The sequence below is a fragment of the Vipera berus genome (assembly GCF_964194415.1).
Source record: "Vipera berus genome assembly, chromosome: 4".
NCBI lineage: Eukaryota > Metazoa > Chordata > Lepidosauria > Squamata > Viperidae > Vipera > Vipera berus.
Window position 1 is genome coordinate 4,482,014 of NC_138206.1, and position 26,827 is coordinate 4,508,840.

At 44.4% G+C, this 26,827-nt stretch overlaps 1 protein-coding gene across 3 annotated transcripts; it reads left to right on the top strand.

Moving 5' to 3' along the window:
* Positions 1-11,525: 11,525 nt before the first annotated feature.
* On the top strand, positions 11,526-25,612 carry THAP12 (THAP domain containing 12). Of its 3 annotated transcripts, none has more exons than XM_081327234.1 (5): positions 11,526-11,648; positions 15,085-15,205; positions 17,839-17,946; positions 19,812-19,848; positions 21,827-25,612. In XM_081327234.1, exons 1-5 carry the CDS (start codon positions 11,560-11,562, stop codon positions 23,767-23,769), a joined length of 2,298 nt encoding a protein of 765 aa, XP_081183360.1. In that variant the 5' UTR covers positions 11,526-11,559; the 3' UTR covers positions 23,770-25,612. The 3 variants fall into 3 exon arrangements, 2 of the variants coding, with proteins under 2 accessions (XP_081183360.1, XP_081183359.1); XR_014026374.1 differs by lacking the exon at positions 11,526-11,648 and having other exon boundaries at positions 14,705-15,205; positions 21,827-24,307; positions 24,368-25,612; XM_081327233.1 differs by lacking the exon at positions 11,526-11,648 and having other exon boundaries at positions 14,705-15,205.
* The last annotated feature ends 1,215 nt before the right edge of the window (positions 25,613-26,827 follow it).

The window sequence follows — 26,827 nt, forward strand, 5'->3', positions numbered from 1 at the left end:
CAAAACCACCCACCCCGCACGGTTATTCCAGCTTTCAGCTTCCTCTGGCCCTAGGACAGGGGTAGGCAACCTGGGCTCTTTTATGACTCGTGGACTTCAACTCCCAGAATTCCTGAGCCAGCTTGGCTGGCTCAGGAATTCTGGGAGTTGAAGTCCACGAGTCATAAAAGAGCCCAGGTTGCCTACCCCTGCCCTAGGACGTTAGGAGCCTATGAATAATACGCCGCACCGCAGGTGGACCCTCAATCCGCGGTAAGCAAACCGGTTCGGCCTCCTTCTTTTCCCTCCCAGCCCCTGCTGCAAAAGGGAGAAAACTCCTTAACCGGAAATCAAGGGCGAGAACCTGCGAGACTTTATCTCTTGGGGATGGGGGGGGGTCAACTCAGGAGGAAACGCGAGTACGGCTAGCGACGCGGGACACGGGGCTTCTCTTCGCGTTCGGGGTCCGCGGATTAAAGAGGCACCTTTAGACAAAGAAGCAACGAGGCAATTAGATGGAATTCCGATCCCGGGGGTGGGAGATCCGTTTGCTTTTCTGCAATAAACCTCACTGAGTTAAAACTAGTTTCCTAGGAACGGCGTTTTGCTTTTTTGCTTTTTTTTTTTGCAAAACCCATTTTTTTTTAAAAAATACCCCAAATACTCAGGTGTAGGTCTGCTCTATACATGCGTTGTATTATAGTCTGTTTTAAATGTGTGTTATGCGTGTGCGCACTTTGAGAGCAAAGCCACTAAATTTCATTTTTTTTTAATGTGTGCCGTTGTGCCCACAGTAAACAAACAAAAAAAGAAGACAATAAAGGTTATCGTCAAAACCAAAACGGGTGAAACGCGTGTCGTGTGAACTCAGCTCTTTGTTCTCTGCGAAGCAGGTGATTTCGCTTTTAAAGGAAAAGACATCGCTTTTTTTTCCCTCCCTCCCTCTCTCTCTCTCCCTCCCTCCCTCCCTCTCTCTCTCTCTCTCTCTCTCTCTCTCTCTCTCTCTCTCTCTCTCTCTTCCTCAAAGCTTTCGTGCAAATGAATGGCCAAATTGCCAGGAGGGATCGTTACAAAGAATGAGATGAATGATTAATATTTTTCTTACTTCTCCAGCCACTGTTTTAATGAAAAAAAAGAGGAGAAGGAAGGAAGGAAGGAAGAAATCAGGCTGGAAGATCCCAGCAGAAAACAGACGATTTGATTAATAAGAAAACTACAAGGATTTTTTTTCCCCCCTTTCAATCTGAAGAGTTGAAGAAGCCAAAACTTGGCTCTTCGATCTGGTTGGTCCAGACTGTGGGGTTGTTAATTTAACTGGGTTTTAGATTTACTCTTGGGGCTTGAATTTAATTTAATTTAATTGTTTTTATTTTTTTGTATTCATGGTTTTTAACTGCCCTGTAAACCGCCCTGAGTCCTACGGGAATAGGGCGGTATACAAATCCAATAAAATAAAATAAATAAATTAGATTCTGGACTACAAGGTCTGCAAGGCAAAAAGGCAAGTCTTCCCTGCCATCTAGTGGCCGTGCGGCGTATTGCAGCACAGATCCAACAGCCCTAAATAAATTGGGATTCCTGCTACATGCTTAAAACAGTTTCCCCCCCCCAAACTTGGAAAATTTAACATGGGTGTCTCAAAGGTGTTTTTTCAAAAGGCAACTCCCCTAGTTGATTATTCCTTGAAGACATATTTTGCTTCTCATCCAAGAAGCTTCTCTACCAGTCAGCCAGAACTGAAGAAGCTTCTTTTTTAAAATATAGCTTATTATTTTTTTTAACATAATCACCATTAATATTTGGTAAACAGCGTGTTGTCTGGGTTTATATTTACAATCAATAACAATTTCTATAATTCCATGCTCCGCATAGTAGCTTTCCTTCTCTTCTTTTCTTCCAATAATATTCTCTTTATCAACCTTAAATTACTACATTTCTTACTATTTTAGTAGATAACAACTGGATGTAGACATTTTTCTAGTATTTTTAGAAGCAACAGCCACATCAGTATGAAGCTTCTTTTCTAATTAATCATCTTAATCACCTTGTCATAGATCCTTTTTTTTAAAGTTCTCGTTTAAATTTGTTTTCCCCAAAATGTGCAATCACCTGTTAAGACACTTAAGTGTCTTTTTCCTCATACCAGCCGTCCCAACAATTTTTCACTTCTCACATCTTAAAACAAAAAAAAAAGAAAAAAAAAGAAGGGAATAACATACTACTGAAGAAGCTTCTTGGAGAAGTGAGCTATTGTTAAGTGATTTTTGCCCCATTTTATGACCTTTCTTGCTACAATTGTTAAGTGAATCACCGCAGTTGTTAAGTTGTGAAGTGAATCTGGCTTGCCCCATGGATTTTGCTTGTCAGAGGGTCACAGAAGGGGATCACGTGACCCTAAGACATTACAGCCGTCATAAGTATGAGTCAGTTGCCAAGCGTCTGAATTTTGACCTTGGGGATGCTGCAACAGTCATAAGTGTGAAAAACGACCATATGTCATTTTTTCCCCGGAGCCATTGAAACTTCAAATGGTCACTAAATGAAACTCTTGTAAGTTGAGGACAAGCTGTATTATGGTTTGTTTGGAGACTGTGACCGTTGTAATTATGTATTTGGAAGCTGGGTTTATAGGATAATGCGAATCCAATTAAGTGGAATTTTTACTTACAGTGCCAAGTTTAGTACTTGAAGGCCAGGTTTTGTTTTATACTTCCTTTTAAAAATCATATTCTCAAGGCCTCCCAATTAGGATTAGGGGAGGATTAAGAAGAGTTAATTTTTATTTTCTTTTTAAGTGTCATGGTCTAATTAAAGTGCCCAAGCTTCTTAAACAGTTATTCATCCTGGAAATTAATTAAAACTTACCTTGAAGGCAAATCCTAGCGAGCAAGAGAGGGAAACTTTTCCCCACCTACTTGATTGCGGATCGTGATTTTTATCCCCCCTGGCAATTAATTAAAAAGAGAACACAGCAAGTCTAGATGCTTGCATACCGTTGTGTGTTTAATCGAGCTTCCCATTGCCTCCAATAATGCAATTCTGTGTTATTTATGAAGAAGTAAATTCCACCGGGAGACAGAATTTATTTGCACTAGCATCTCCAGAAACAAAATGGCTGGATTCTACGACGAAAACATTGGCGTAAAGCAGCATTATATTGCCATCAAATATCATCTACCTACCCTGGGTCCTTGGGAAGGACACAAGAGGCGGATAAAACGCCAGATCCAGTCTAAACATCTGGCTGACTATGCGTAATATAATAAGAACGCCATTACTGGCATTGACAAACTCGCCATCCGTAACTGTAGGTAGGTCTCGACTTACAAGAGTTCATTTAAGTGACCGTTGAAAGTTACAACGGCACTGAAGAAAGTGACTCACGACCCTTTTTCACATGACCGTGGCAGCATCCCCACGGTCGCATGATCAAAATTCAGACGCTTGGGAACCGACTCCTATTTTTATGACCGTTGCAGTGGGTAAAAATGCCAAATCCAGTCTGAACATCTGCAGTGAAACATAATACAGATTGTCCTCGGCCTACGGCCACAATTGAGCCCAAAATTTCTGTCGCTGAAGCGAGACAGTTCACTTCTTATGAGATAGGCGGCTATATAAATCAGATAAATATAAATTAAGTTTATGTGCTATTTGAATTTTCGGGAGAGCCTCGTTCAAGAGGGCACACCTCTGGGGTCCCGACAAATGGCATCCAATTTAATTCAGTGTTTCTCAACCTTGGCAACCTTAAGATGTGTGGACTTCAACTCCCAGAATTCCCCAGCTGGGAATTGAAGTCCACACATCTTACAAGGCTGAGAAACATTGGTTTAATTGATGGACTGTGGAGCAGATCAACTCTGCTAAATCCAGCCAACCAGGCAGATATTATACACCTACTTGGCACTGAGTGATCTGTTTCATGCTGACTTATGTATGTATAGTTGAGTCACTCTCCATTTGAGCCTTATTTGACACCATCCTAAAACCATAGTTTAGTCTTTATCATCAGCATCAATGTCTAGATTCGGGCCTTGTGGAATACTATGGCTTATTTTAATCCTGGTTTGTTGGAATAAACCACAAACTAAGGACATTCTTTGTACTGTACCTTAGTAGAGCATCTGGGGCTAATCCCACCTACCTTACAGACTCAAAATAAGTGTGTGTGGGTGCGTGCATGTGTGTGCTAACATCTGGAAAGGCCATTAGAAAAATGTTAAGCAAAATCTTTGATTTCTGATGGTTTCCAGTGTCCACTGCAACACAGTTTGCAAAAACAGTTTATCTCAGTTAATAGGATGCCTATAGGGTTACATACTTAAAAATTCATTACCTGGTATAAAAATCTGAAAGGTTTGCCTCTGGATATTCCATTACAAACTAACCCTTTCCAAGATATATTTTGGCACAGAAGCTGCTAAAATAACAGACAAAGAGATGAAATACATTTGCTTGCTAAAAGCCGTATATAACAAGACCGATGGAAAAAAAAGTACAGTGAAGAGTAACAAGCCTCAAGGTGGAATCTGTCTTACTTTCAACAAGAAAATCCAGACAATTTTAAAGAACTGAACTTCAAAATTTGGCTTGTCACATTTACTAACGAAGGGTTAGTAGCTTCCACACAATCTGCTCCCTGCCTTTGAAACCTTACTCAAACAAAGCTGGATGTGAGGTGCTTATTGCAAAAAAATAAGATCTGACGTTTAAAACTAGCTTTTAAATTGTTTAAATGCCACATCTTTTGCCAAGTTATAGATCAAGGAGGAAGGAAGCTGCATTAATTGAGGAATTGCTTCTGAAAGCGTGTACATTTTAATAAAGTGCATTGTTAGAAAAGATACAAGATGCATTTATTCTGTATTTTCTCCTTTCCTTGTTCTATTTCTTGCTTCTTCAACAGTCAATGTTTTTTTCCCTGCAAACTAGAGTATGAATGCTAAAATTATTTGTTCCACATTTCTTCATAACTGCTACTGCTAAGCTTGTAAGCCGCCCTGAGTCTTCGGAGAAGGGCGGGATATAAATGTAATAAAAATAAAATAAATAAATAAATAAATTTGTTAAATTGATTTATGTATTAAATATTATTTATTACTAAATTACTAAATTGATTAAATTTATTTAGTCATCTGCTATGAGATTTATTTATTAGTTAAATTTATTTGCCACCTATGTTGATGGAGGGGGGAGGGGCCTCTTCTAGGCAGCTTCCAAGTGTAAAAACAAAGAAATGAGGAAAAATGTAAACATAGCAAAATAGTGAAACAATAAAATTAATAAGGAAATAAACTATGAAAATACGGTAATCTGAGATTTTTTTAGAAATCACTTTTTTCCATTGTCACTGTAACTTTGAATGGTCACTAAACAGGACCACCTCTTCTCATTTTGGTCCAATTTGTTGAGAATGATGCAGTATAAATAATTCGTCCAGGAAACTAAGGAAGATGATACTACTGTCATATAAATCACAAACTTGTGTTTTTTCACGTATGGGACAGAATGGAGGGGTTTAAGCACTGACTGGGCCATAGTTTACTACATTAATTTCATTTTTTATGATGTCTTTTCTTAGCCTGCCTGAATGACAGAACCAATCTCAAGAAGCTGAGCAGGGAGACTTGGATAGTAGCCGACCAAATAATCCCAGGGAGGACCAAGAGGTGGGAAAAAAAAGTCATTCTGGGCTTGTCCATCAAGTTATTCCGGATTAAGTTTGATTTACTGGGTTATTTTTATTCTTTGCGGAATCATTCCTGACCGCAACTGTTTTCATGCTCAACAGCCTAGATCAGGGGTAGGCAACCTTGGCTTTTTTATGACTCATGGACTTCAACTCCCAGAATTCTGGGAGTTGAAGTCCATGAGTCATAAAAGAGCCAAGGTTGCCTACCCCTGGCCTAGATTTTTGTTGCCAATTTATGTTCACTATAACAGTGTTTTTCAACCTTTTTTGGGCAAAGGCACACTTGTTTCATGAAAAAAATCACGAGGCACTCCACCATTAGAAAATGTTAAAAAAAATTAACTCTGTGCCTATATTGACTATATATAAAGTAATTCTCTTGAATAGGAATCAAATAAACACAAAGAAAGTATTTTATAATTACTTTTCAATTTTTCCCACGGCACACCAGGCAACATCTCGCGGCACACTAGTGTGCCGCGGAACAGTGGTTGAAAAACACTGCACTATAAAACAGTGCTTCTCAAAATTCAGCAATTTTTAATTTTTATTTATTTACTATTAAACCTATTTGCTGTCCATGTAAAAGAACAACTCTGGACTGCTTATAAGATGGGCGGACTTCAACTCCCAGAATTCCCACAGCCAGCCATGCTAGCTGTGACAATTCTGGGAGTTAAAGTCTGCATATCTTATAACTGCTTTGATTGAGAGTTGATGTCCACATATCTCAGGGGTCTTCAAACTTGGCCCTTTTATGACTGGTGGACTTCAACTCCCAGAATTCCACAGCCAGCGTGCCTGGCTGAGGAATTCTGGGAGTTGAAGTCCACCAGTCATAAAAAGGCCAAGCTTGAAGACCGCTGACATATCTTAAAACTGCTTTGATTTCACTGCTGTAAGGATGTCGCCCTCAAAAGTAACTGAAGGTTAACTTTGATATCGTCCACATCCACGTGACATTTTTCCCGCGCAAAATCACGCGGCTCGTTTAACTCGCCGGATTTGCATTTTGCGCACGCGCAGACTGCCATGCCCGCCTCGGCGAGCTCGAAGGCGCAGGCGCGCCAGAATCCCACCGCGCCCCGCCCAGTGAGAAGAAAAAGAGAAGCCCCGCCTTCATTCTTTTGCATCGCCCTTCAAGGGGGAGTGCGCGTGCGCAGCTTTGACAGCTTTCCCCCGCGTGCAATTTCACGAGAGTGAATTTTTGTTTTTCTCGTTCAAGGAGGGCCGAAGAATTGCATTTGCAAACTTCTGCTCCTCGGTTCGTTAGGTCGGGGGAGAAAGACGAGGGATGCACGTGGGACATTTCCCCTATGTTATGTTTTTAGGGGATTTACAGGGATGTTAAAATGTGGCTTGTTTGCTAAACGCAGGAGTGGAAAGCTGGGTTCAGACGACACGATGACCCAGTGATGCAGCCCATGCACCAAACGCGCTAAGCTTGCTGGCCTGTTTTGATACGCATTGACCCCAAGTCCTTTGGCCAGCAGATGCATTAATCCACTGTGCAATCCCAGCCTGTGCGCAAATGCAGAAATTACCTTTTGGGGTTTCCGTGCAACCAGATTACGCTGCCCTGCTTCCCATGCATCTCCACGAGAAGCCCGCTCCTTATTCTGAAATTGCACCGCTCTTTCAAAAACAAAGCACCCGTTTGTGTATGGAGATTCTCAAGTCACCCAGGGCAGGATGATGATAACCTTTATTGTCATTTTTTACTGTGAGCACAACGGCCCACATTAAAAATGAAATTTAGTTGCTTGCTCTCAGAGTGTACACATACATAATACACATTTAAAACATACTATATACAACCTATGTATAGACCTACACCCTTACATATAAGTAAGTAACAGCTTAGCCCCAGAAATCGTGGGCACTCCATCGCTGGTAGTTTTTAAAAAGAGACTGGACAATCACCTGTCTGAGATATAGAATAGAATAGAATAGAATAGAATAGAATAGAATAGAATAGAATAGAATAGAATAGAATAGAAAATATGGAATGGAATGGAATGGAATGGAATGGAATGGAATGGAATGGAATAGAATAGAATAGAATAGAATAGAATAGAATAGAATAGAAAATATGGAATGGAATGGAATGGAATGGAATGGAATGGAATGGAATAGAATAGAATAGAATAGAATAGAATAGAATAGAATAGAATAGAATAGAATAGAATAGAATAGAATAGAATAGAATAGAATAGAAAATATGGGATGGAATAGAATAGAATAGAATAGAATAGAATAGAATAGAATAGAATAGAATAGAATAGAATAGAATAGAATAGAATAGAATAGAATAGAATAGAATAGAATAGAATAGAAAATATGGGATGGAATAGAATAGAATAGAATAGAATAGAATAGAATAGAATAGAATAAGAATAGAATAGAATAGAATAAGAATAGAATAGAATAGAATAGAATAGAATAGAATAGAATAGAATAGAATAGAATAGAATAATTAAAGTAGAATAGAATAGAATAGAATAGAATAGAATAGAATAGAATAGAATAGAAAATATGGGATGGAATAGAATAGAATAGAATAGAATAGAATAGAATAGAATAGAATAGAATAGAATAGAATAGAATAAGAATAGAATAGAATAGAATAGAATAAGAATAGAATAGAATAGAATAATTAAAGTAGAATAGAATAGAATAGAATAGAATAGAATAGAATAGAATAGAATAGAATAGAATAGAATAGAAAATATGGGATGGAATAGAATAGAATAGAATAGAATAGAATAGAATAGAATAGAATAAGAATAAGAATAGAATAGAATAGAATAGAATAATTAAAGTAGAATAGAATAGAATAGAATAGAATAGAATAGAATAGAATAGAATAGAATAGAATAGAATAGAAAATATGGGATGGAATAGAATAGAATAGAATAGAATAGAATAGAATAGAATAGAATAGAATAGAATAGAATAGAATAGAAAATATGGGATGGAATAGAATAGAATAGAATAGAATAGAATAGAATAGAATAGAATAGAATAGAATAGAATAGAATAGAATAGAATAGAATAGAATAGAAAATATGGAATGGAATGGAATGGAATGGAATGGAATGGAATGGAATAGAATAGAATAGAATAGAATAGAATAGAATAGAATAGAATAGAATAGAATAGAATAGAATAGAATAGAATAGAAAATATGGAATAGAATCCTTAGTTAATGCCTGGCAACAGGCTGCTTCGGAGGCTCTCGACCGCGTTGTGCCTTTGCGTCCTCTGACCCGACGCAGATCCCGACTCGCTCCTTGGTTCTCCAAGGACCTGCGAGAGATGAAACGCCGAAGAAGGAATCTAGAGAGCATTTGGAGAACCAGTCGGTCCGAGTCTGACCGAACACAGTTAAGATCCTTTTCTAGATCTTATCTTGTGGCAATGGAGGTGGCAAAGCGTGCTTACTTCACCACCCTCATTGCGTCCGCAGACAACCGCCCGGCCGCCCTGTTCAGAGTGGTCCGCTCCCTTTTAAATCAAGGGACAGGAGAGGACCCCTTACGAGGACGGACCGAGGAATTTAGTAAATATCTGGTGGACAAGATTGCTCAGATTCGGACTGGTCTGGACTCTGACTGGGCAGTATCTGACGAGAGGAAAACGATGAGTTTGGCCGAGAACACTTGGGAAGAGTTTGATCCTGTGACTCCAGATGAAGTGGACAGGATCATGGGGAAATTAAGTGCCGCCACGTGTTTATTGGACCCGTGTCCCTCGTGGCTGGTGTATGCGTCTCGAGAGGTTACACGAGGCTGGATCCTAGCAGTTATCAATGCCTCACTGAGTGAAGGGTACTTCCCTGCTGCCCTGAAAGAGGCGGTAGTAAGGCCCCTCCTTAAGAAACCTGCATTGGATCCAGCTATTTTAAACAACTTTCGTCCTGTCTCCAACCTTCGCTTTCTTGCGAAAGTCGTTGAGAGCGTGGTGGCACGGCAACTCCCTTTGGTCCTGGAGGAAACTGAGTATCTGGATCCGTACCAATCGGGTTTCAGGCCCGGATATAGCACGGAGACGGCATTGGTCGCGCTGGTGAATGATCTCTGGCGGGCCCGAGATAGGGGTTACTCCTCTATCCTGGTCTTATTAGATCTCTCAGCGGCTTTTGATACCATCGACCATGGTATCTTGCTGCGTCGTCTTGAGGGGTTAGGAGTGGGAGGCACCGTTCTACGATGGTTCTCCTCCTACCTCTCGGGCCGTTCGCAGACAGTGTTGGCAGGAGGGCAGAGGTCAACCCCAAGGCCCCTTAGTTGTGGAGTGCCTCAGGGATTGGTGCTCTCGCCCCTCCTGTTCAACATCTATATGAAGCCTCTGGGTGAAATCATTCGTGGTTTTGGGGTAAGGTATCACCAATATGCGGATGATACCCAGTTGTTCATATCCACCCCGAACAAACCCAGTGATGCCCTCGATGTGATGTCCCGTTGCCTGGAAGCGGTACAGATTTGGATGGGAAAGAACAGGCTCCGGCTCAACCCGGCCAAAACTGAGTGGCTTTACGTACCGACATCTCGTTTAGTTCAAGAGGTTCCATCTTTGATTATAGGAGGAGAGATATTACCTCCCGTTGACAGAGCACGCAACCTAGGCGTCCTCCTGGATTCACGATTCAGTTTTGAAGATCATATTGGAGTCGTGGCTAGGGGGGCATTTGCCAAGATTCGCCTGGTACACCAGTTGCGCCCCTTTCTAGACCGAGATGCCCTACGTACAGTCACCCACGCACTCGTTACCTCCCGTATAGACTACTGTAATGCTCTCTACATGGGGCTGCCCTTGAAGACCACCCGGAGGCTTCAACTGGTGCAGAGTGCAGCTGCACGGGTAGTGATGGGAGCACCCCGATACTCCCATATTACACCCCTCCTGCGTGAGCTGCATTGGCTACCGGTTGCCCTCCGGGTGAGATTTAAGGTGCTGGTTCTTACCTTTAAAGCCCTACATGGCTTAGGCCCAGGATACTTGCAGGACCATCTGCTGCCGGGAACGAATTCCCATCGCCCAGTACGCTCACATAGAGAAGGCCTCCTCAGGGTACCGTCGGCTAGACAATGTCGGCTGGCGACCCCCAGGGGAAGAGCCTTCTCTGTGGGAGCGCCAGCCCTGTGGAACCAGCTCCCCCCTGAGCTTCGGATGGCCCCGGATCTCCAGTCCTTTCGCTGCAGCCTCAAAACACTCCTTTTCCACCTGGCTGACCTAGACTGACAGGGATTTTAATTATATTTACAATTCTAACTTTATTCTTTAATTTATTTTAATTTATTTCAAATTTTATTTTTTAATTTACTGTACAGAGACCTTTAAGTTTTGATGTTGTTAGCCGCCCTGAGTCCCTCGGGAGATAGGGCGGGATATAAATCCCATTAATAAATAAATAAATAAATAAATAAATCTATGTTCTATATACTGTTCTATAATCTATATTCTATAGTTTATATTCCAGTCTATATTCTATTCCATATTGAATATTCTCTATTGTATATTCTATTCTATAGTCTATATTCTGTATTCTATATTCTATATTCTCTATTGTATATTGTATATTCCATATTGTATATTCTATATTCCATATTCCACATTCCATATACCCTATTCTGTATTCTATAAGCGGAGGAGTGGATCGGCGCCCGCGGGCGCCCTCTTGCCGGGGCGCGAAGTCAGCGCATGCGCGCCGCTGCCTCGATGGTGGTTGGCGGAGCGGCCGCGGAGCGGTGCCTGGTGGGAAGGAGGCGGTGGCGGCGAGTCCTCCTCCTCCTCCTCCTCCTCCTCCTCCTGCTGCCGCCTCCGCCGCTTCCTGGGCTGCGCGCGGGCTCTTAAAGGGGCCGCCGCCTCCGCCGCGCCCGAGGATGCCGAACTTCTGCGCCGCCCCGAACTGCACCCGCAAGAGCACCCAGAGCGACCTGGCTTTCTTCCGTTTCCCGCGGGATCCCGCCCGGTGAGTGCCACGCGTGGGGCGGCGGCGGCGGCGGTGGTGGAGAAGAGGAAGCAAGCGGGGTCGCGTTCCCACGTGACGCGCTTGCTGACCCGGGTCGCGCTCTGCGGCGCGGGTGCATCGCGGGGAGGCTGCCTCGGTGGAGCCCGAGCGTGAGACGGGAAGGCTCTTTTCCAGCAGGGGCTCGTTTCCCCGAAGGGTGGGGGTAAAAGGGGGCGGACTACAAAGCCCGTCGGGCTGCCGAGCGCCGAGAGTAATTGTGCAAGGGTTTGCCCCCACCCCAACCCCTCCCGTTGCACGTGTCCCTGTTTTGACTCCCAGGCTCATGCTTCTTGTTCTCCACCCGCATGGCTGCCAGGGCTGTGGGACTACAGTGCCCATCTGCGTTCCCAAAGCTCTTGCACTACAAAGTCCGTTCCTCCTGTTCTTCAACCTGAGGATTTCCAGAACTGGCCGACTACAATGCCCATGTCTCATCCTGGTGATTGACAGATATATTAAGGCACAATGCCATTTCCCATGCCATGACGGATTGTAGATCTGTTGGACTAGAGTGCCTATTTCCATTTCCCGGAGCTGCTGGACTATGTAGTCCATTCCTCATGTCCCCCACCCTGCTGACTTAGAGTCCACGGCCCTTGGCCTACCCTGATTACTACACCTATCAGACTACAATGCCCATTTCCCACCTTGAAGATTTCCAGATATGCTGGATTATGGTGCCCAATTTGCATTCCCCAGAATTGTTGGACTACATAATCCATGTCCCCCTGTTCCTTCGCCTGCTGTTTTCCAGAACTGGCAGTGCCCATTTCCTGACAGATCTCCAGATCTGTTTCTCACCCAGATGGCATGGGTCACGGCCCCAGAATGGGCGCTGTAGTCCACGACCCAGCAATCACCAGGATGGAGAACAGGAGAAATGGGCATTGGAGTCAAATCTGGGGCATTTGCAAGGGGGCAATCCCTGGAAATGGGGGGGCACAGCTATGGGGTGAAAGGCCCCCATTGCCTTTTTTAATAGGGAGGATCAATGTGCAATAAGCATCCTGCACGGGTATAAATTGCCAGGATGGAGAATTTGGAAAAGGTATCGTAGTCCAACATACAAACCTGACATTGGGGGGGGGGGAGATCTAGCGTTCTTAAACTTTTTGTTTTCTTTTTAAATTTAGGCATTTATTATTTTTAATTATTATTTTTATTGTATACACATCTGGAAACCAAAGGAGGGCATGATGGCTAAGAGGCTAAAGACGTTGTGGCTGGAATGCTGACAGCCCAGGTTTGAGTCCCGCGTGCTGCGCGATGGGGTGAGCTCCTGTTAGCTCTCGACTTACGGCCACAATGGAGCCCAAAATTTAGGTTGTTGCAAAGTGAGATGTTTGTTAAGTGACTTTTGCCCTCTTTTATGACTTGCCGCAATTATTAAGTGAGTCGTTGGAGTGGTTCAGTTAGTGACCTGCTTGTTAAGTGAATCGGACTCTCCCGGTTGAATTTGCCTGTCTAAAAGTCGCAAAGGGGGGGGGGGATCACGTGACCTCGGGACGCTGCGACCGTCATAAATATGAGCCAGTTGCCAAGCATCCAAATGTTGATCACATGACCGTGGGGATGCTACAACGGTTGTAAGTGTGGGAAGACGGTCGTAAGTCACTTTTTTTCAGCTGTAACCTCGAATAGACACTAAAAGGATGGTTGTAAATTGAGAACTGCCTATCATTGGTGCCCAGGTTAAGTTCATCCCTCTCAATGTTCTGGATGTTGCGCAAAGTCTGGTTATGCGGGCCACTTGCTAAGTGAGTTTTGCCCCATGTAACAACCTTTCTTGACACAGTCATCAAGTGAATCATTGCAGTGGCTAAGTGAGTCACATGGTTGTTAAGTGAATCTGGCTTCCCCATTGACTGTGCTCATCAGAAGGTGGGAAAAGTTGGTCCCGTGACCCCAGGATATTGCAACGGTTGTAAATACAGGTCAGTTGCTAAGTCTCCAAATTTTGATCACGTGACCATGGGGAAATGCTGCAACGGTCGCAAGGGTGAAAAATCGTCATAAGTCATTTTTTCCCAGTGCCGTTGTACTTGGAATGATCACTAAACGAATCGTTGTAAGTTGAGGACTACCTGTGTATAATTAAACCAGGGGTCTTCCAACTTAGCCCTTTTATGACTGGTGGACTTCAACTCCCAGAATTCCTAAGCCAGGCATGCTTGGAGTTGAAGTCCACAAGTCATAAAAGGGCCCAGTTTGAAGACCTCTGAATTAAACCCTTCGGTTTTGGCATCCAGCTTAGGAACTGTTGGTCTGCAAAACGTCCAAGGAGCTAAAATAGATTTACGAGGGCAATTCAGAAATAAACCTCCGCTTGGTTAGCAATGGAAGACACTCACAGATCCAGAACTACTCGCAGATTCAGAACTTTTATCACACATGTTGGAAAACAGCAACATTACGTGACTTTTCGACAGACTCGCCATTCAGATTGAGGCACTTGTCGTGACGTCTTACTGGGTTTGAAATTCCTTAGTCGTCTGGGCTACGTGTGTGTGTGTGTGTGTGTGTGTGTGTGTGTGTGTGTGTGTGTGATCAAAAACATCCCAAAAGTTCAAAAGTTCTTGGGTGTGTTTAGCGGTGTGCGGGTGAACATTGGTGTGTGCCAACACCACACCAGAAGTCAGCACGGCCCAACACTTGTTACGGATGGCTGGTCTGAGTTTTCGTAACGTTTCACCGTAGACGTCTGAACTGATGGTCGAACCATGCTCTGTGAATAATAATAATAATAATAATAATAATAATAATAATAATAATAATAATAATAATAATAATAATAATAAATAATTATATAAATATAAAGCTGGAAGGGACCTTGGAGGTCATCTAGTCCAACCCCCTGCTCAGGCAGGAAACTCTATATCATTTCAGACAAATAGCTGTCCAGTCTCTTCTTAAAAACCTCCAGTGTTGGAGCATTCACAGCTTCTGGAGGCAGGTGGTTCCACTGGTTAATTGTTCTCACTGTTAGGAAATTTCTCCTTAGTTCTAGGTTGCTTCTCTCCTGGATTAGTTTCCATCCGTTGCTTCTTGTCCTGCCTTCAGGTCCTTTGGAGATTAGCTTGACTCCCTCTTTTTGGGGGCAGCCCCAGAGATATTGGAAGACTGCTATCATGTCACCCCTCGTCCTTCTCTTCATTAGACTTCTCTCGCCGAGGTCCTTTGGCGTCTTCATATTTTGGGGGATATCAATCTAGTCCAGTGGACGAGACAACTCTGCAACACAACCTTCTCCTTCCATGCCTCGCTGCCTACTCAGCTACTGCGCACGGCGCCATAAGGACGGGCATCGCTACCCGTGCCTGTTTTTCGCGCACACTCTAATTCGGAGGTTTTTTTCCAAATTGCCCCGTATTCATGTATATCTTCGCCTCTTTTGCAGATGCCAGCGATGGGTTGAGAACTGCCGAAGGGTGGACCTGGAAGATAAGACGCCTGATCAGCTGAACAAACACTACAGGCTGTGCGCAGAGCATTTTGAAACCTCCATGATATGCCGAAGCGTAAGTGGAAGGAAGCTGTTGGTGGTATTAACTTGGTGTTTCTCAAAATGGGCCCTTTAAGAGGGGTGGAGTTCCACTCCCAGAATTCCACTGTTTCTCAGTGTTGATGTGTGGACTTCAACACCCAGAATCCCACTGTTTCTCAAACTTGGTAGTGTTGATGTGTGGACTTCTGCTCCCAGAATTCCACTGTTTCTTGATGTGTGGACTTCAATTCCCAGAATTCTAGTGTTTCTCAGACTTGGTAGTGTTGATATGTGGAATTCAACTCCCAGAATTCCAATGTGTTTTTTAGTCTTGGCACTGTTGATGTGTGGACTTCAACTCCCAGAATCCCACTGTTTCTCAAACTTGGTAGTGTTGATGTGTGGACTTCCGCTCCCAGAATTCCACTGTTTCTTGATGTGTGGACTTCAATTCCCAGAATTCTAGTCTTTCTCAGACTTGGTAGTGTTGATGTGTGGACTTCAACTCCCAGTATTCCAGTTTTTCTTAGGCTTGGCAGTGTTGATATGTGGACTTCAACTCCCAGAATTCCAATGTTTTTTTAGTCTTGGCACTGTTGATGTGTGGACTTCAACTCCCAGAATCCCACTGTTTCTCAGACTTGGTAGTGTTGATGTGTGGACTTCCGCTCCCAGAATTCCAATGTTTTTTTAGTCTTGGCACTGTTGATGTGTGGACCTCAACTCCCAGAATCCCACTGTTTCTTAGACTTGGTAGTGTTGATGTGTGGACTTCCGCTCCCAGAATTCCACTGTTTCTTGATGTGTGGACTTCAATTCCCAGAATTCTAGTGTTTCTCAGACTTGGTAGTGTTGATATGTGGAATTCAACTCCCAGAATTCCAATGTGTTTTTTAGTCTTGGCACTGTTGATGTGTGGACTTCAACTCCCAGAATCCCACTGTTTCTCAAACTTGGTAGTGTTGATGTGTGGACTTCCGCTCCCAGAATTCCACTGTTTCTTGATGTGTGGACTTCAATTCCCAGAATTCCAGTGTTTCTTAGGCTTGGCAGTGTTAATATGTGGACTTCAACTCCCAGAATTCCAATGTTTTTTTAGTCTTGGCACTGTTGATGTGTGGACCTCAACTCCCAGAATCCCACTGTTTCTTAGACTTGGTAGTGTTGATGTGTGGACCTCCGCTCCCAGAATTCCAATGTTTCTTGATGTGTGGATTTCAACTCCCAGAATTCTAGTGTTTCTCAGACCTGGCAATGTTGATGTGTGGACTTCAACTCCCAGAATCCCACTGTTTCTCAGACTTGGTAGTGTTGATGTGTGGACTTCCGCTCCCAGAATTCCAATGTTTCTTGATGTGTGGATTTCAACTCCCAGAATTCTAGTGTTTCTCAGACCTGGCAATGTTGATGTGTGGACTTCAAGTCCCAGAATTCCAGTGTTTCCCAAAGTTGGCAATGTTGGTGTTGATCTCGTGCTCCTGGGACACAGCAACAGTCATAAATACATGCCAGTTGTCAAGCATCTGAATTTGGATCCCATGACTGTGGGGATGCTGCAATGGTTGTAAGTGTGAAAAACGGTCATAAGTCCCTTTTTCCCCCCAGTGGTGATGTAACTTCGAACAGTCACTAAATGAATCGTTTAACGTCAAGGATTACCCGTATTTTGAACTAGATTGTGTGTGTGTGTGTGTGTGTGTGTGTGTGTGAAGTTGTCTCACTGGAGCGATTCACATGCTTGTATTTTGGGTTTACTTTGAATGCTAGCCAAATGATTGATTCTCACCAATTCCTGGCCCTCCAGCCCAGAAAAAACCTGGCTTAAAATGTTTACAGGTTGTAAAGGTAAAGGTAAAGCTTCCCCCGCACATGCGTACTAGTCGTTTCCGACTCTAGGGGCCGGTGCTCATCTCCGTTTCAAAGCCGAAGAGCCAGCGCTTGTCCGAGGACGTCTCCGTGGTCACGTGGCCGGCATGACTGGACGCCAAAGGCGCACGGAACGCTGTTACCTTCCCACCGGAGTGGTCCCTATTTTTCTACTTGCATTTTTACGTGCTTTCGAACTGCTAGGTTGGCAGAAGCTGGGACGCGTAATGGGCGCTCACTCTGCTACCCGGCACTTGGGATTCGACCCGCCAGACTGCCGACCTTCTGATCAACAAGCTCAGCTTCCTAACCCACTGAGCCACCGCGTCCCTTTTACAGGTTGTAACCATCACCAAACATGAGGCAGGAATGAGGAGGGAAATTGGGAGAGAGGGTGCCTTGTGCACCGATGTGCGAGGTTGTACCTTGGAATGCAGAACCATTTTTTTCCCTGTTGATTTTCCTTTTTAAAAAAGCCTGGGTTGTGGGTTTTTTTTAAAAAAAGAATGAAAATAAAGTTTTTATTTTAAAAAAAATAAAAATAGCAAGTAACCGAAGTCTCACCTCTCCTTCCCTTTTCCCCTTCACTTCCCTTCCTCCTTTCCTCCCTCCCTCCCTTCCTTTCCTTTCCTTTCCCTTCTTTCTTTTCCCCTTCCTCCTTCTCTTCTTCCTTCCCTTCTCGCTTCCCTTCCCTGTCTTTTTCCCCTCCTTCCCTCCCCTCCCTCCCTTCCCTTCCCTTCATTATCCTTTTCCTCTCCTTACTTCTCCTCCCCTCCCCTTTTCTTCCTTTTTCTTTTCCAGAGCCCCTACAGGACAGTTTTACGGGACAACGCGGTGCCCACAATATTTGACTTGACAAGCCATTTGAACAACCCACACAGCAGGCATCGGAAAAGGATTAAAGAGCTGGTAGGTTTGGCTCAGGCTATAAATCTCTGGTGGTAAATTCAGACTGACATCTATCTTCTAAATCCATTTTCTACCAATGTGGCGAATATAAGATGTGTGGACTTCAATTCCCAGAGCTGAACTCTTCATTTTAAAGAAAAGGTCTCAACGAATAAGTCCGTCCTTCCTTCCTTCCTTCCTTCCTTCCTTCCTTCCTTCCTTCCTTCCTTCCTTCCTACCTTCCCATTCATTTCCCCTCCTTGTCATCTTCCTTCCTTCCTTCTTCCTTCCTTTCCTCTCCTTGTCATCTTCCTTCCTTTCTTCCTTCCTTCCTTCCTTCCTTCCTTCCCCTTCATTTCCCCTCCTTGTCATCTTCCTTCCTTCCTTCTCCTTCCTTCCTTTCCTCTCCTTGTTATCTTCCTTCCTTTCTTTCTTCCTTTCTTTCTTCCTTCCTTCCTTCCTTCCTTCCTTCCTTCCTTCCTTCCTTCCTTCCTTTTTTCCTTCCTTCCTTCTTCTCTCCTTCCTATCTTCTTTTCTTCCTTTCCCCTCCCTGTCATCTTCCTTCCTTCCATCTCCTTCCTTCCTCCTCTCCTTCCTACCTTCTTCCTTTCCTTTCTTTCTTTCTTTCTTTCTTTCTTTCTTTCTTTCTTTCTTTCTTTCTTTCTTTCTTTCTTTCTTTCTTTCTTTCTTTCTTTCTTTCTTTCTTTCTTTCTTTCTTTCTTTCTTTCTTTCTTTCTTTCTTTCTTTCTTTCTTTCTTTCTTTCTTTCTTTCTTTCTTTCTTTCTTTCTTTCTTTCCCCATGGAACCACAGTACGAGCCGTCCCTCGTGTCACTTCCATGGTTCTCTGGATAAGCCGTAAGTTGCCCCTGTTGGCTATTTCACAAGCTTAATACTCTTGTTTGCTTTGACCCATTTTATCTTATATTCTCCCTACCCTTGTTCTAATATCACTTGATTGGTTAAGCCAGCCTTTTCTTGGTTTAGTACAGAGGTAGGCAACCTCGGCTCTTTTATGACTCATGGACTTCAACTCCCAGAATTCCCGAGCCAGCCATGCTGAGGGGAAAGGGAGAGGTTTCCATGCTGAGCCATGCTGGCTCAGGAATTCTGGGAGTTGAAGTCCACAAGTCATAAAAGAGCCGAGGTTGCCTACCCCTACTTTAGTACATGGCTTTGGGTTATGCTGAACTGTGGGAAGGACATAAAATAAAAATGAAATAAAAATGTGTTTTGTTTTGGTTCTTACTATAATCTTCCTCAAGCAGAGGGAAGATTCTGTCAGAGGAAAAAAGTACATTTTTTTTGTCAGTGTAACCTTTTTAAAATGTTGCTTTCCATAACTACTCTATGACTTTGTCAACCTAATGGTAATATATCATTAATATGCGTACAAAAAAAATCTATGTTTAAAATGTTTCATTGCCTATTTCCATTAAGTTGGAACCCATTATCCTATTTTCCATAGAAATATCATTTGGAATATGCCAATTTGAATGATAGCAATAGCGTTTAGACTTTTATACCGCTTCGTAGTGCTTTTACAGCCCTCTCTAAGCGGTTTACAGAGTCAGCCTATTTGCCCCAAACAATCTGGGTCCTCATTTTGCCGACCTCGGAAGAATGGAAGGCTGAGTCATGCCACCATTTTGTGGGGTTCATTAAATTAAAACTGGCCTGTACAGAAAGTTTGTCTGGTGCTCTAAAACAATGTCGGCTTTTTTTTCTTTGTAGAGAACCGGGTTTATTGTTTTGAAATTTAACCCTGTCAGGATTCAAGCGGTCGGTGTTCACAAAACGCATGCAGAATTTCTCTGACTCGCGCCATTTCTCGCGAAAGGTTTCTCAAATGCCTCCTTTTAAAAACCTCTCCCTTTTCATTTCCCAGAGCGAAGAAGAAATACGGACGTTAAAACAGCAAAAGAGTAAGTTGAACCACTGATTTTTAGAAGTGAGTGGTACATGCGTAACAATGTGCAGTAAAATGGTTTTAGGATCCAATCTGGGCCAGTCATCTGGGTCGGTTTATTCTTCAGAGCTTTCCGACTCAACCTGGACCCCATCCTGAGGAGAGCATCTCCCTCTCCCCAGCGTGCTTTGGGCTATCCTGTGTGTCATATTTATGTGGTGCCTGGTTGTGTGTGGCTTTTTCTTTGTCGATTGGGGTGTTGATGGCTGTCTATTAAGTCACTGGCTGTTGTTTCCTTGTGCTGTCAAGTCCGCAGCTCCTGAACATCTGATAAGCTCTTCAGCGCTTCTGTTTCCCAGGCTTCAATTATTTCCCTGGCTGTTTTTGTCCCTGCTCGGCCAACAATCTGAGTAGCTGCAAAATTGAATGTATGGCCTTGTTTCATTGCGGCGGGAGGCTACCTCATCTCCTTGTCTGACCGCTCACTTGTGTTGGTTAGCTTCCTCCCTGTCTGTCCTACATAAGTCATAGGGGCAATCCATGCAGGGGATCCGGTGGATTACGTTAGAAGTATTGCCCACCTTCAGGTGATCTTTAAAACTAGTTTCAGCCTACCTGTGGGGTTGATTTCACATCAGTCCCACAAGGTAGGCCAGATCAGGAATTCAGCTTCTCGAGAAGGCGAAAACTACTTTTTTTAGACGGGACCTAATAACATAATCTTGCAAGTTGGATTGTGCTGGATATCTCCCTACCTCTGCTTCTTATACTCCAGTGAATCAACGAGGGGTCTTTTGAATGTTAATCTTGCTCCCCAGGACTCAAAGAAGAACGCTTCACCCCTCCTCCCCTCTCTTTGCATGGGTAACAGTGCTTGAATATGTCCCTCGATATGTCCCATCTTCCTTATTCTCCCCAGGACCAGATATAAGGTAGGATTAGGTGCGGGTCTCCTGTTTTCACTTATCTTTCCCACTGGTGTCTTTGCTCCTCAGAATTATTAGAAAGTTAGAAAAAATATAGTTGTCCCTCCCTTCCTTTCTCTTTTATCTCCCACACTCCTTCCCTCCCTCTTTTCCTTCGTCCCTCCCTCCCTCTCTCTTTTCCTTTCTTTCTTTCCTTCTTTCTTTCCTCCCTTGCTTCCTCTTTCCCTTCCTCCCTCTTTCCCTCCCTTCTTTCCTCCCTCTCTTTCCCTCCCTTCTTTCCTTCCTTCCTTCCTCCCTTCTTTCTTCTCTTTCCTTTTTTCCTTCCTTCCTCTCTCCCTCCCTCTTTCCCTTCCATCCCTCTTTTCTCTTTCACTTCCTTCCCACCTTCCTTCCTTCTCCCCCCACGTCACTCCCTAGTTGACTTTGGGCCAATCACCAGGAGACATGAGTTCTAGTCCCACCTTAGGCATGAAAACTGGCTGGGCGACCTTGGGCCAATCACCAGGAGACGGTGAGTTCTAGTCCTGCCTTAGACGTGAAAGCAAACTGGGTGACTTTGGGCCTATCACCAGGAGACGGTGAGTTCTAGTCCCGCCTTAGGCATGAAAGCCGGCTAGGTGACTTTGGGCCAATCTCCAGGAGATTATGAGTTCTTGGGCATGAAGGCCAGCTGACTGACTGCGAGCCAGTCACACTCTCTCAGCCTAACCACCTCACAAGGTTCTTGTGGGGAAAAGCAGGAAGGCGTAGTAGATCCAGTATGTCTTAGCCACCTTGAGTTATTTCTAAAGCAGGGGTCTTCAAACTTGGCCCTTTTATGATTTGTGGACTTCAACTCCCAGAATTCCTCAGCCAGGCATGCGTGCCTGGCTGAGGAATTCTGGGAATTGAAGTCCACAAGTCATGAAGGGGCCAAGTTTGAAGACCCCTGTTCTAAAGTAATAAAGTGGGATAAAAACCAAATAAACAACACCACTGAAGTGTTTTAGCGTCATCAGTCATTTTGAAGAGAATGTTTTGCTATTATCAGCGGGCTGGAATTAAATAAACCTTTCCCCATTTCCCTAGTTGACGAAACCTTTGAACAAGAAAAGACCAACGCCGAATCCAAGAACGACGTCCAGAATCCGGCCTCGGAAGAAGGCCAAGAAGAGCCGGTCAACGACGACGTCCCGTTAACTCAGGAAGAGCGGGAAAACAAGGATTACCTCAAATCTTTATTTGAGATTTTAATCCTCATGGGCAAACAAAACATCCCTCTGGACGGCCACAACGGCGACGAGCTCCCTGAAGGCATTTTCACCCCGGACAATTTCCAAGCCCTCTTGGAATTCAGGATCAATTCTGGAGACGAAGTTCTGAGGAAACAGTTCGAGACCACGGCCGTGAACCTGGCCTACTGCTCGCAAACCCAACAGAAGCAAATGCTGGAGATTTGCGAGAACTGCGTGCGGGAAGAAATGCTGAGGGAGGTGAGGGACTCTCAGTTCTTCTCCGTCGTCACCGACGAAGTGGTGAACTTGGCGGGCGAGGAACACTTGCCGATCCTGGTCAGATTTGTGGACGACGCCCACAACTTGCGAGAAGAATTCATCGGCTTCCTCCCTTACGAAGCCGACCCGGAAATTTTAGCCGTGAAGTTCCACACCACCATTACCGAAAAGTGGGGCTTAAACATGGAGTATTGTCGAGGTCAGGCCTACGTGGTCTCCAGCGGGTTTGCTTCTAAAATGAAGACGGTGGCCACGAGGATCTTGGAAAAGTACCCTCAGGCCATCTATACGTTGTCTTCCTCGTGTGCCTTGAACCTCTGGCTGGCCAAGTCGGTTCCCGTTCTTGGCATTTCGGTGGCGCTGGGAACCATGGAGGAGGTGTGCTGCTTCTTCCTGCAGTCCCCTCAGATGTTGGCTAGCTTGGACAATGTCATCTCCATCCTGTTTCACAACAGCGAGGAGAAAGGGAATTTGCTGAAGGAGATCGCCCGTTCTCCCTGGACGGGACGCCATGACAGTTTTGAGATTGTGGTTGATCTCGTCCAGGCGCTGGTGCTCTGCTTGGACAGCGTCAATGAAGCCTCCATGCCGTGGAACAGCTCCCTGGTGGGACAAGCCAACATTCTCTCCATGGCCCTGGCCAATTTTGACTTTGTGGTCACGGTGGTGATCATCAAGAACATTCTCTCTTTCACCAGAGCTTTTGGGAAGAATCTCCAGGGCCAAACATCCGACGTTTTCTTTGCGGCCAGCAGCTTGACGGCCGTCCTGCATTCCCTCAACGAGGTGATGGAGAACATCGAGGTGTATCACGAGTTCTGGTTTGAGGAAGCCACCAACTTGGCCGCCAAGCTGGACCTTCCCATTAAGCTGCCCGGGAGGTTCTGCCGAACCCAACAGGGAAATATGGATTCTGAGATCACTCCGGAGAATTACTACAAAGAAGCCCTCAGCATCCCAACGGTGGAACACATCATCCAGGAGTTGAAGGACATCTTCTCCGAACAGCACTTGAAGGCCCTCAAGTGTTTGTCTCTAGTGCCTTCGGTCATGGGGCAGCTCAAATTCAATACCTCTGAGGAACATCATGCCGATATGTACAAGAACGACCTCACCAACCCGGATACTCTCTCCGCGGAGCTTCACTGCTGGAGAATCAAGTGGAAACATCGAGGAAAGGACATTGAACTTCCTACCACCATCTATGAAACCCTCCACCTGCCGGACATCAAGTTTTTCCCCAACGTCTACTCGTTGCTGAAGGTCCTCTGCATCCTGCCCATCATGAAAGTGGAGAACGAGAAGTTTGAAATCGGCAGACGGCGTTTGAAGGCCTACCTCAAGAACACGGTCACCAAGCAGCGCTCCAACAACCTGGCCCTATTGAACATAAACTTTGACATTAAACACGACTTGGACTTAATGGTTGACACCTACATGAAGCTCTACCCCGAGAAAGCCGAATTTCAAGAGGAGTTTCTTCCGGCCCGCAATTCCGAACAGGTCCAAGAGACTTAACCGAACGAGGAAAGAGTGGGCAATCGGTGTGGCTGAGATTCATCATTTGGCCTTCTTAAAAAAAAATCAGGGTCCTGTTCAGCACCCCAGTAGAACTTCAGAATAGACCCCCCTGGGTTGTAGGCCTGTCTTGAAAGGAGCTGCAGATCGTTTACCCAGCTCCGCTTTTTGCAGCTGAGGTCTTCTCTGAGCATAAAGCAGTCATGTTCTATCTTGGTTTATTGCCGAGAAAAGCCAGTTCATAAAGAAGAGAGCGTGTACTGACTTTTTTCCCTCTGTCCCTAAACCCCAGGCCCAAGAAAGAAGGATATACATTTAGTCTAAGCCAGGGATCTTCAGACTTGGCCCTTTTAGGACTTGTGGACTTCAACTCCCAGAATTCCTCAGCCAGTGTGCCTGGCTGAGGAATTCTGGGAGTTGAAGTCCACAGGTCGTAAAAGGGCCAGGTTTGAAGACCCCTGACATAATGCGAGGGGGGAAATAATGCTAACTGAGAAAGAGCTAAACTGGTGTTTCTCAGCCTTGGCCATTTTAAGAGGTATGGACTTCAACTCCCAGAATTCCTTAGCCAGCATGCCTGGCTGAGGAATTCTGGGAGTTGAAGTCCACAAGTCCTAAAAGGGCCACGTTTTGAAGACCCCTGGTCTTAGCCATGCTGTGCAGCTGTATTTTCCATCTCTTGAACCCTTTGCTAAGTGGGAAAAAATGGTCTGATGTTCTTCTGAGGGTCTAGACCCAGAAGTGTCCAATCTTGGCCCACTCTTGGTCCACAGACTTCAATTCCCAGAATTCCCCAGCCAGCCATGGCTGAGGAATTCTGGGAAATGAAGTCCACAAGTCTTAAAAGTGACCGAGGTTGGACACGCCCTGGTCTACACCAAGGGCTTCAAACCTTTTAAACTGACCCAGTTAGCTGAACTAAGTTATCGTTTTTACAAGGCTTCTAAAGTTATTTCAGAAAAAAGTGGTTTCGTGAATCCAGGACTATCTCCAGAATTGCACCCCACTTTATTAATTGACGTTTGGTTATTCTTCTCGGTCCCCTATCCATCCGATTTGGGCCCATACAGAAGACAGTGTAGCGTTTCCCCCCCACACACACACACTTTCCACAACTGAATTATCTTATCAAAACAGGACTTTGCAAACAGCTAAAATCGATGGCCAGCTAAGTTTACTGTTTATATTCTGATGAATTACCAGTGATTTCCATGATAACTTGGCAAATGAACAGACAACGGGCTGCGAAGTTGGGGGATGTTGTTATTATTATTATTATTATTATTTTTTATTGTAGAAGTCCTACAAAAACTTTTCTGCAAATATTTTTTGGCCGAAACAAAAAAAAGAAGGGGTGGGGGAAATGAATTTTTTGATATAGTTTATTTCCATGCAAAAATAAAATGTGAATTTGCTATTTGGCCTGAGCAGTTGCTTGTAGCAGTAAAGGAATTGCCGTCTTTCGGCTTGGAAGCTAAACCAGGGTGTGGCTTGTTTCACACCTGGATGGGAGACCATGGTTTATCTCGAAGTAACATTTCCTAACCGGTGAAATCACTTCACTACAGATGATCCTTGAATTACAACAATCCTAAATCGTGCCGGTCATTAGGTGGGAGACCAAAATGTAAGTCACGTGACTGGGGGATGCTCAACATTGGAACTTCCAAGTTGTAAATATCTCTTTTTGGGTACGTCTTGAACTTTTGAAGAGTGGCTAAGCAAGCTGTCGTAAGTCGAGGACTCTGTATCGTTGCCCAGGAAACATCATAAAATCACTTAGAAGTTGCGTTCAACTCCAAGAGGGATCCGTTTGTAATAATCATTAAACCTTTTTTCTTCAGTCTGGGTATCCTGCGTTCTCAATCTTAACCTATTTCAAGAGGCGGGGACGTAAATTCCCAGAATTCCCCAGCCAGCCATGCTTCCAGTGTTTGAAGGGCTGTCACAGAGTGGTGGGGGATCCATCTATTCTCCAAAGCACTTGAGGGCAAGAGAAGAAGTAACAGGTGGAAAAACACAGGCAACCTAGAACGAAGGAGAAATTTCCTGAAAGTGAGGACAATTAACCAGTGGAACTCCTTGCCTCCAGAGGTTGTGGGTGCTCCATCACTGGAGGCTTTTAAGAAGAGGCTGGACAGCCATTTGTCTGGAATGGTATAAGGCAGACATGTCGAACTCGTGACGTCGCGTGACATATCGGAACTTTTTCCCCCGTTGCCGGCAATGGAGTAGGCATAGTTTCTTCGTGATGCGTCTGGCCTGTGGGCCGGCAGTTTGACACCCCTACTATAAGGTTTCCTGCTTGAGCAGGGGGGTTGGACTAGATGACCTCCAAGGTCCCTCCCAACTCCGTTATTCTGATTTTATCAAATGAACCACTAGATGGTGCCAAAGTCCTATCTCTCAATCCAAACAGGAATTTGTAAATCCTTATCTGGTTCTTTTTTTTGTCCCTTTTTTAAATTAAAATACTAGCTTCTTCCTCCCACTCCTCTAGGTTTCTGCTCACTATATTCCCTGTTATTTGGGGACTGCATAATAAGGGGAGGGAATCCCAAACAAATGAAATTAAAATGGATCCACAAAACTTTCAAGGGAGTTTTAGCTCAGCCATCTGTTATCCCCAGGAATGGCTCAGGCCCACAACTCCTCCCTTTAATATTAGTGGTTGCAGCTTCTTCCCCTTTGCTCTTGCGTTAGGATTGATTCATAGATTGGTGGAGTTGGAAGGGAAGCACAAAGGTCATCGTCCAGGGGTAGGCAACCTTGGCTCTTTTATGACTAGTGGACTTCAACTCCCAGAATTCCTCAGCCAGCATGGGGAAACTATGGCCCCTTCATGACTGGTGGACTTCAACTCCCAGAATTCCTGAGCCAGCATGGGGGAACTATGGCCCCTTCATGACTCGTGGACTTCAACTCCCAGAATTCCTGAGCCACCATGGGGGAACTATGGCCCCTTCATGACTGGTGGACTTCAACTCCCAGAATTCCTGAGCCAGCATGGGGAAACTATGGCCCCTTCATGACTGGTGGACTTCAACTCCCAGAATTC

Coding starts and splice junctions, on each gene's coding strand:
- THAP12 (XM_081327233.1), top strand. CDS start 14,942: ATGCCTCGCTGCCTACTCAGCTACTGCGCACGGCGCCATAAGGACGGG. Junction 17,947..19,811: donor GGAAAAGGATTAAAGAGCTG/GTAGGTTTGGCT, acceptor TTCATTTCCCAG/AGCGAAGAAGAAATACGGAC. Junction 19,849..21,826: donor GACGTTAAAACAGCAAAAGA/GTAAGTTGAACC, acceptor CCATTTCCCTAG/TTGACGAAACCTTTGAACAA.